At 44.5% G+C, this 10,670-nt stretch overlaps 1 protein-coding gene across 1 annotated transcript; it reads right to left on the bottom strand.

The window, feature by feature from the left end:
- Positions 1 to 1,383: 1,383 nt before the first annotated feature.
- Positions 1,384 to 3,906, bottom strand: LOC143817552 (uncharacterized). The gene is made up of 5 exons (XM_077299046.1): positions 3,877 to 3,906; positions 3,099 to 3,264; positions 2,784 to 2,943; positions 1,877 to 2,120; positions 1,384 to 1,584 (listed from the first exon to the last, which is right to left on the bottom strand). The coding sequence occupies exons 1-5, from the start codon at positions 3,904 to 3,906 to the stop codon at positions 1,384 to 1,386; spliced, it is 801 nt and encodes a 266-aa protein (XP_077155161.1).
- Between the last annotated feature and the right edge of the window lie 6,764 nt (positions 3,907 to 10,670).

Genomic DNA, 10,670 nt, shown 5'->3' with positions numbered 1-10,670 from the left:
CCAGTTGGGTGCCTAATGTCCTGTTCTTCTACGTTTGTATGGTACCTGGAATATCTACTGTGTGGTGTTTTTAAAAAAAAAATTACCTTGTCTTTCCTTTATAAAAACGGTTCCACTTTTTGTAACACAAAGTTTTGGCAATAAAATTTTAGGTAAAATATTACAATGTCCATTTTTATACCAAATGTGTTAACACTAAAAAAAGGTACTCCGGTGATCACCGTATCCCAAACACACTCTGCCTAACCACCCCTTATGTTCACATCCGTGTGTTGCATAGTTGAGCGAACATGATCGCCTCCATCCTTGTCAAGCTATCAAGCTTGCATACTATTTGCATATGGAACGCGGCTTCATGTAGCGCGCTGGTTGAAGCATTTTTCCGCCCCCGCAGCTGCTTGTGCCGCTGCTGTGTGACAGGCACTACACATGCATGGCAAGGCCAACAATTAGGCTTGGGTTGTGCATGTGTTCTGGCTGTCACACAGCCTCGGAACATGCGGCTGCGGTGGGTGAAAAAAATCCACACTCTAGGAAGCTGGCTTCCATATGCTAGTAGTCTGCAAGTGTTTTTTTTGCCAAGGAGGGAGCCGATCATGTTTGCTCAACTCTAGTGACTTAACACTCTTGAACTATGGATGCTGGAAAACATCCTGAGTCAAATAGTGGCGACACTTGGCCACGTGGCAATTGCTACCACCTCACCTGACCCATTACCTTCAAGTATGTTTAGGCTGCGGTCACACTTGCGGTATTTTTTCAGTAATTAACATCTGTATCTGTAGCCAAAACCAGGAGTGGGTGATAAATACAGAAGTGGTGCATATGTTTCTATTATACTTTTCCTCTATTTGTTCCAATTCTGGTTTTGGCTTAAAAATATAGAAGTAAAATACTGACCAAATACTGCAAGTGTGACGGCAGCCTAAAAATGGTAATATTTTCTCTGTTTGTGTTTAACACCTCATAGTACAATGAGAGACACCAAAAAACTAAAAAATTACAAAAAATTATAAAATAGTGTCTGACATTGCAATTATGAGGTGTGAAAAACCTTACATAATCTTTTTTATTGCGGGAACAAAAGAAAAAAGGGGGAAAGATTAAGGGGTATCCACGTCCGCAACTAGTGGCGACTCATATCCACCGGTTTGGGAGTATGTAGGGGAGGGGGTGGAGGGTGGAGTAGGAGGAGGTGGAAGCATAATCAAGGATACTTGAAGGTATCTCCGACCACCCTGTGGCCATCGGTGGTGTGGCCCTGGCCGGTGTGGCCGTCGGTGGTGTGGCCCTGGCCGGTGTGGCCCTCGGTGGTGACATTCCTAACTCATGAAGGGGGGAGGAGGCACAACCAGTGTCCGAGTTCCACTGGACAGGCTATGGCTACTCAAGCTGCGGCTTGAACCCGGCCGAGAGCTCGGTGTGGTAGTAGGAGCTGCCAGAGCCGCCGTAGCTGTATGGGTCCTTTCTCCGCAGGCCGTCTTCTTTGTGAACTTGAGGGCCTGGCAGGAGCAGGCCTCGGCGGCTCGGTGCGATGGTGTCGGTGGCGGCGTCCCTCAGCACCTGGACCTCGGTAGAGTGGCTCTGCAGCAGGACTAGGAGTCATGCTTGCCAGAGTTGGAACAACTGGCATTGTAGCCGCAGACTGCATTATCCTAGCCTGCTGCAGAGCACTCACATAGGCGTTGTTGCAGGCCTGCATCACCGAAATCTGGAGTTCCGGTGTAAGATGTTCCACCATGCCCTTCGCAATGGCACTAAAAAAATGTTTTGCCGGCCTCAAGAGCTCGGATTCCATTGTTTCAAGGCGCCGGTCGATATTGGAGAGAGCTGTGTCCATTCTATAGCCCAGCGCCTTGAAACAATTCTGGAAGACCGTGCTCAAATGCAAAAATTCGGGCATTAGCGGCCTGTCCGAGGCCCGCTGACGCTGTCGGGAATACCCGAAGGAAGGAGCGCCAGTGTCCTCGGCCAGGGGAACACCTGATGGACCGGCTGCCGGTTCTCCAGAAAGTGGTGCAAGCCTGCTCTCGCTGTGGGATGGCTGTGACGGGTCAGATGGCGATTCATGAAGGACCGCTCCAGATGGGCCAACAGGCTCGAGGGTGCTGCTGTGTGTTCTGTGAAAACATAATCAAAACATTAGTATACAAAATCTAAAATTTTTCATTCACCACCTCCTGTGTAATAAAAAGTTAACATTGCATCACACAACACTATTGTAAAGGGTCAGGTCTGTCTGTCAGTCTGTCTGTCCTTCAGTAACCGTTATTCGCTGATTGTTCTGTCCAGCTGGCTGTCATGGCTGACGCGACCAATCAGCAACGGGCACAGTCCTTATTAAAATGGCCGCTCCTTACTCCACGCAGTGAATGCCTGTCGCCCGCATACTCCCCTCGCCGCGGGTGAAATTGCCGTTGCCGACGTTAAACCTAGATGTCACCAACGTTTTAATATTGACGCTGCCTAAACCGCATCACTATTAAAAAATGTAAAAATTTAGATTTTAAAAATAACCTGGGTACACTCACCCTCCGTAGACGTTTGTGACGGGCGTCATGGTTTACGCTTATCGTCGGATCTGCCATGACGTCACGGTCAATAGACTACGCCACTGTGAAATATTGTACGTGGCTGGGCAATATACTATGTGTCTCTGGGATGTAGACTACGTCACTGGGCAATATACTAAGTGGCTGGGCAATATACTACATGGCTGGACAATATACTACGTGAACATGTGTTTTACAATACCCGATGTGTTTGAATAGGTAAATACTTACTGTCGGCGGCCAAGGATCGGTCTCATGAACTGTAATAGTCGTGCGAACTTGTATGTTGTCCTTGCCGCAGCAGCACCACTTCGAGCCTGTTCCTCCTCCTTCCGCAGGAATTTATTGAAACGGTCCTTCATGGAACGCCATCTTGGCTTCAATTTTTTGACTGTGAAAAAAAGGCAAAAGAAAATTTAGAGATTGTACCTTTTCAAAGGATAAAACAACCGTGTGCGATGCAACAAACTTGCATGAGTTGATCACATCGCACACGGTTGTGTATCCTGGCCTGTAGGGTCATAGCGGCGTTTCAGCAATACTTACCAAAGTTTCCTTTGTCCGTGGGCGAAGCGCTGTCAAAGCCATCCCACAGCGATTTTGCCACCTGATTCCACAGGCGCCTCAAAACAACCTGGTCCGCGTGCCGAGGGTCACGGCTGTCCCACAACGGGCTTCGCTCCTGGATACAGGCGACCATCATATTGATCCACTGAAAGAGAACACCTCATATACTAATCAAAACAACCAAAAAGAAAGGGGAAGATTCAAACCTCCGCATAAGCTATATACCAATAGAGAAACAAACTGAAGGAGCAATTCCCAAAATAACACCATTTATTAGAGAAAATAATTACAAAAAATATACATATAATGCAATAACCAATGAAAGAGGAGTACATATCAGATGGAACAAGCCATCTGTCAACTGATGTCGGCAGAAAACAGAGAAATAACGGGAACGGACCACCAGGACCCCAAAATAACCTAAGTAATTACCCAGGAAGCTATATGCGAATAATCTATAAATAGTGTGCTCGAGGCAGTATATTACCATAGGTGTAAGTAGACAGCATCAAAAGACGCCTATCAAAACATGACACTGCCACAAATATTGCACCAAACCCATAGGCCTAAAATAACATATTAGTCCATATTGTGGCATGAGAGCATAAGCATACTACCTGTGGTCATGATGGCCCAAGTGTCCGACCCGCAATGGAACACCTCGACGCGCGTTTCACCACGCCAGTGGCTTCGTCAGGAGGTAAGTAGGCCATGTATGTAATCCCTTTATATATCAGAATGATTATGATACAATTACCTTCAGCCCTGTGTGGCACGCCCCCGCCATGTTGCGTCGTGCCGAGGAGAGCGGCGCTCATGGTGTGTCACATGATTCGGTCATGTGACCGGACCTGCGACCATGGCGACGCGTCACCACAGCAGAGCACCACCCACCACCGCGCGAGGCAGCGCATGCGCGGTGCGCGCACTGGCCAAATGCAGAAGAGGAGAGTGAGTCTAGCAGCACCGAAAATCATAAGGTAGGAACACCCTATCTCTCAGGCTCATGCCGAAAAACAAATTAAGGATGACTAATGTTCAGGAGGGTCCCAAATAGTAACCACAGCACCCAATGCGAAAACTAAATATCTATGGGGTCTGTATTTTAATTTATAACCCCCAAAAAGACATGTAACCAATATAAATGTTCAAATAAAATGAATATACGTCCCATCATGAAACGATAGGAGGTATAAGCACATAAAACTCTTGCAAATACAGAAGAAGGTGAAACTAAGTCCACTACAAATTACCCAACCACAATAATTACACATAATAAAAGCACATTGTTGGTCCTGATCTTGAATACATCTAAGTGATATGTTACATCATGACAAATAATATTATAGTAGACTCCAGTATACAGTGTTGATAGGTCCATCGAGCTGACTGTATGGGTTATGAGGATCCATCAGATAATTCGGGGTGCCATCTTCCACTTCTCCCAATTCGTCTGCCAGATGGTTCAAAAAATACATTTGACAGTAGTATTATCTAAGTTGTGTAGCTGAAGATAAGAATAAAAAAGTTAAAACCAAAACAAGAACCAAAAGTGAAATTAAAACAAAAAAGAAAAAACAGACTAAAATTCGTGCCTACTAATTATAGAAAGGACTTGAAGCTTAAAGCCTCATTCAGGCCCTTAGGGGCAACCGTATCAAGGCAAACCATCCATTTGGTTTCCCTTTTTAACAGTTCCTTTTTATAGTCTCCTCCGCGAGTACCCAGCTGCACCCTATCAATGCCCTTTACCCTGAATGTTTTAGGGTTGCTATTGTGGTGAATACGAAAGTGTTTTGGTATGGTCTTCAAAATTGAAAGGTCATGGGCCGTTGCTGCATTTTTTATGTCCCTAGCATGTTCCAGGGTCCTGACCCTCAGTTGTCTTGTTGTCATTCCAATATCATATCGATGTCTATGGACTCCTGTGGGTCCCGTCGTGGAACCTGGAATAATTGTAAAACATTAATGTTTGCAAGCTAAATACAAATATTCCCCCACACCACCCAAAAAAAAAAAAAAAAAAGGTTTAACCATTGAAAACATTCCTATGTTGTTTTGAAAAATACTTACTGGCCGGCTTGCCACCACAGCTTGGCCCCGAGGTCACTGCTCCTGCTGGTTCTCTTCCTCCTCATTTGAAGAAGCCTGTAAAATAGTTTACAAAAAATGTACTGACACGTGTTCAAATACAACGAATAGTTAAACAACAGTAGATCATGTACTCACCGAACTCCCCTGCGGTGTTGTGTGGTTCGAGTCACTGGCCATGGTCAAGATAAATTCTGCAAGGAAAAATTCAAAAAATTTTTACATTAACAGAATGCACAATAAGCCACATAGCAGAAAATATTTAAAAAACCATACATAAACATTACGACCACAACGAACAGTGCACTCATAGTACAATGCCAACTGAACACGCGCTGAGCAAACAACACCGCCATACACTGAAAAAAAAACAATGGCAGAGACGACACAATGGCAGAGTATAGCAAAAACAGAACACAACAGTCCCAGAAAAGATAAGAAAAAAAAAAATACAGCCCCTATGTACAAATAAAAAGAAAACACAAATATATATTTTAAACCAAAAAGGCACAAGCCAAGGCAATCCATTATAAAACACCATATTTTACAATTTTCTTAAGAAAAAAGAAATCCAAGATAACGTAAACAAAGAACCCCAGAAATACATCAGAACCTGATAAGAAAAAATACATTTCTAATAAAAAAAAAAAAACAGTGGAACAACCGCATGCAATACATAACAACCCCCAAAAAATATTAAGCACCATAAAATCATTGAAAAATCCAAAATAAAACACCCAACAAAAAAAAAGGAAAAGAAAAGTAAATCCTGGATAGACCACCATACTTTACAATAAAACCAACAAGGCCGGAGACAAAGTACAGTACAACATACACAACTTGCAATAAAAACTTTTAAATAATAAAACACAAAGAAAATGCACAGAATCCATTCTATACTTAAATCTCTTGAAAGCATTAAGCACCACAACTCATAGAAAAAAACCAAAATAAAACACACAAACTAAAAAGGGAAAAGAAAAGTAAATCCTGGATAGAACACCATACTTTACAATAAAACCAACAAGGCCGGAGACAATGAAACGCCATCATATAACGGCAGAAATACATCACAACAAGAATAAAAAAACACCAATTTCCATTAAACAACAACAGTATAGCCGGAATAAAGTACAGTACAAGATCCACCAATTGTAATGAACATTTTTAGAAAATAACACAAAGAAAATGCGCAGATTCCATGCTATACTTACATCTCTTGAAGAGAGCTTGTCTGGTGTGTCTTCAATGCTTGAGGCAAACTGGCAAACAATGCATCAACCTTTATTTTATATCTGTGTTGTTTTGTCACTGTCTAGACACCGTCTAGACACTTTATTTTGTTATTTTATTAAAAGACGCATGCGTCGCAAAACGCGCTGCAACGCATGCACTTGCGTCGTCTGCGTCGTCAATTGGTTTCAATGGGAAACAAAACGCATTGACGACGCAAAACCGACGCATGCGTTTTTTGAAAAAATTTTGACGCTACAAAAATGCAACATGTAGCGTCGGCCGCGCCCCGGCAGGTGCGGCAAAACGACGCATGCGGCGGACAACGCATGAAAACGCATACAAACACATGTCATTGCGTCCCCAATGTTAAATATAGGGGCGCACGACGCATGCGTTGATATGCGTCGACGACGCTTCGGCGAAAGACGCAAATGTGAACGTAGCCTAATATGGCGCTACTTCCCTTATGAGCTTTGCACTGTGCCTCAAAAGTAGTTTTCAACTACATATGGGGTATCGGTGAACTCAGGAGAAATTACACAGCAAATTTGGGGGTCTATTTTCTCCTTTTGCCCATGTGAAAATACTAAATTTAAAGCTAAAAAAGATTTTTGTGGGAAAAATGTGATTATTTTTATTTTCACGGTATAACGTTATAAACTTCTGTGAAGCACCTGGGAGTTCAAGGTGTTCAATACACACCTAGCTAAGGTCCCAAAGGGGTCTAGTTTCCATAATGGTGTCACTTGTGTGAGGTTTCTGAGTCGCCCTCCAGAGCTGTGGGGTACTCGGTACCGGGTCCGGCACTTAAAGGGGATGTCACAGTGGAAAGTCTTTAAAGGAGTTTAATAAAGTTTGTGTTCTTGACGCCACCTGTGGTATTCAGTCAGAGGGACCTACGCTGCTTAAAGGGGTACTCTGGGGTGATGTTAGGGCAGCTAAGATGGTATAACTTCCAACAAGTGAAGTAGGTCCCCAGGGCCCCCAGTGTGTATCTGGTGATGGTGGGTAGTGTATAAAGAAACGGAGGACACAAGTTTGCAGTCTCTTAACCTGATTTACTGGAGACATCAGGTATCCACAGTCCAGGGCACCAGATCACAGGTACAGGCAGGGTCCGGCCAGCTTGGAAGCAAGTTCAGAGTCCCCTTTACCAGATGGAGTTAGATGCCTTCCTACCAGCGCTTTGATGTAGACCCTTGCTGCCTGTGGCTTCAGTCAAGGTCCTCACAGTTCTCTCTGTGCCCCATAAAGGTGGGACACAAACCGGTATGACAGGTGACTCGAGCCTTTTCTCAGGGTCTCTATCACGACCCGGGTTCTATGTGTCACTGTGTCTCCTGGGTATTAGGGTGGACAGGTTACGTGTAATAATCCAGCTGTCCTGACGGTTTCTGCTGTGTCTCCTAGAGTCTGACACAACCTCGGTCTTCCAGCTACCGTGAATCTGCCCTCCACAGCGAGATATGCCACACGCTGCTGTCCTCCCTTGGTGTCACTCTCCTGCGCTTTGCTCTCCTGCATGCTCTACACTGTTCTTCCTTCTCAGTTTCTCTGTCCAGGAGCTGCAGCTCTTTCTCGTGTCTGCACGGCCCCTCACATGTCTCTCTTCTTTCCTCTTCCCGCCAGGAGCTGCAGACCCCCACATCTGTTCAGCTATTCTCCTATCATACCAGCTCCACCTCAGCTGAAGCTCCTCGCTGGCTTTCCTCAACTCTCCTTCCGGCCTCAGACTGCTTCAGTCTGCTATCAGGCCTCCTCTCTCTGCTCTGTCTCTCTGACAGACTTTCTTCTTTCTTGGTCTCCCTGGGTTGACTGACTGATTTTCCCTCCAAGACAGAATATATCAATAGGGGAGTTCCCCTGAAAACCAGGTTCATAGCTCCCCTTCTGGCCTGGAGTGTGAACATGTTGTGTGCTTTGTGGTTACCTGATAGAAGAGATCTTCCCTTGCTTCCAAGCGTGACATCACTCTCCCCGTGAGGAAAGCAATGCCACTGTGACAACCAGGACCCTGGGGCATCACACTTTCACTGTTTAGGCACATCAGGAGCTTTTCAAATGCGACATGGTGTCCGCTAATTATTCCATCAAACTTTGCATTCAAAAGTGAAATGGCACTCCTTCCCTTCCAAGCACTGCAGTGCGCCCAAACAGTAGTATTCCCTCACATATGGGGTATCGGCATACTTAGGAGAAATTGCACAACAAATTATATGGAGCAATTTCTCCTGTTACCCTTATGAAAATGCAAAATATGGATCTAAAAAAGATATATTTGGGAAAAATGTGTTTTGTTTTTCCACGGCTCTACGCTATAAACTTCTGTGAAGCACCTGTGGGTTCAAGGTGCTCAATAAACATCTAGATAAGTTCCATAAGGGGTCTAGTTTCCAAAATGGTGACACTTGTGGGAGGTATCCACTGTTAATTATTCCATAAAATTTTGAATTCAAAAAGTCAAATGGCGCTCCTTCCCTACCGAGCCCTGTCTTTTGCCCAAACAGTACTATTCCCCCACATATGGGGTATCGGCATGCTCAGAAATAGTGCAACAAAATGTATGGTCCATTTTCTCCTGTTACCCTTGCTAAAAAAAATTATGAAAGAAAAGTAAATGTTTATTTTTTCTTTCCACATTCCAAAAATTCCTGTGAAGCACCTGAAGGGTTAATAAACTTCTTGAATGTGTTTTTGAGCACCTTGAGGGGTGCAGTTTTTAGAATCATTTTATTTTTGTGTATTTTCTGTCATATAGGCCCCTCAAAGTCACTTCATGTGTGAGGTGGTCCCTAAAAAATATGGTTTTGCACATTTGTTGTAAAATGAGAAATCGCTGGTCAACTTTTAACCTTTATAACTTCCTAACAAAAAAAAATTATGTTTCAAAAATTGTGCTGATGTAAAGTAGACATGTGGGAAATGTTATTTATTACCAATTTTGTGCGATATAACTCTGATTTAAGGGCATAAAAAAAAAATTTGAAAATTGCAATATTTTTAAAATTTTTGACAAATTTCCATTTTTTCCACAAATAAATGCAAGTCATATCAGAGAAATTTTACCACTATCATAAAGTACAATATTTAACGAGAAAACAATCTCAGAATCACCGGGATCCATTGAATCATTCCAGAGTTATCTATATATATATATAAGATGCATCGTGATTACTCGCTAATCCCGCCCTCTGCACAGTAGCTCTGCCCCACCACATCACCACACATTATCCCACCCCCACTCCATTACCACACACAATCCCGCCCCCACCCCATTACCACACATAATCCCGCTCCCCCAACACATCACCACACACAATCCCGCCCCCCACCACATTACCACACACAATCCCGCCCCCCACCACATCACCACACACAATCCCACCCCCCACTCCATTACCACACATAATCCCGCTGTCACGGGGGTACTGGGTAGACTACAGCTGATTACTCGGGCCCCTGCAATATCCCTCAAACTAGGGAAACCCTGTCTGTCCCTCTCCCGCCACCCAGTGATAAGACCTCACACCAACCCCTACAGAAAGCACAGACAGGGAAAACTAAAAACGTACCATGCCACAGACACACAGGAAAACACTATAATGTGCACAGGGCAAAACAATATAAATATAGGAAGGAGAAATATAACGAAGGATAATACACCACCAGATACGATATTTCCTCTCCTAGACCACCACTCCAGACCGAGATCACCAGGCACAAGACACAAGCTATAATCGGCGACGCCCAAAGCCCAGCAAAACTATTTAAAGGCAATGGGCGTGACTAAGCCTCCAACCCGAGTACCAGCCAGATTAACCCCGGACAATCTGGATCAATCTAGCCGGCGCCACTAAGCATATAGTGGAAGAATGAGAAATTACCGCTGTCTGTCGGACACCCTAGTGTGAACAGCGTCCGACATGACACCCGCCCCCCCACCACCTACCACACACAATCCCACAACATCACCACACAAAATCCCACCCCCTACCACATTACCACACACAAACCTGCCCCCTCACCACATTACCACACATAATCCCGCCCCCCACCACATCACCACACATAATCCCACCCCCACCCCATTACCACACACAATCCCGCCCCCACCCCATTACCACACATAATCCCGCCCCCCACCACATAACCACACACAATCCTGCCCCCACCACATCACCACACACAATCCCACCCCCCACCCCATTACCACACATAATCCCG

This window comes from Ranitomeya variabilis, chromosome 3 (assembly GCF_051348905.1).
Source record: "Ranitomeya variabilis isolate aRanVar5 chromosome 3, aRanVar5.hap1, whole genome shotgun sequence".
NCBI classification, from domain to species: Eukaryota; Metazoa; Chordata; class Amphibia; order Anura; family Dendrobatidae; genus Ranitomeya; species Ranitomeya variabilis.
Note: the sequence above shows the minus strand (reverse complement) of the source record. Positions and strands in the feature narration are given on the sequence as shown.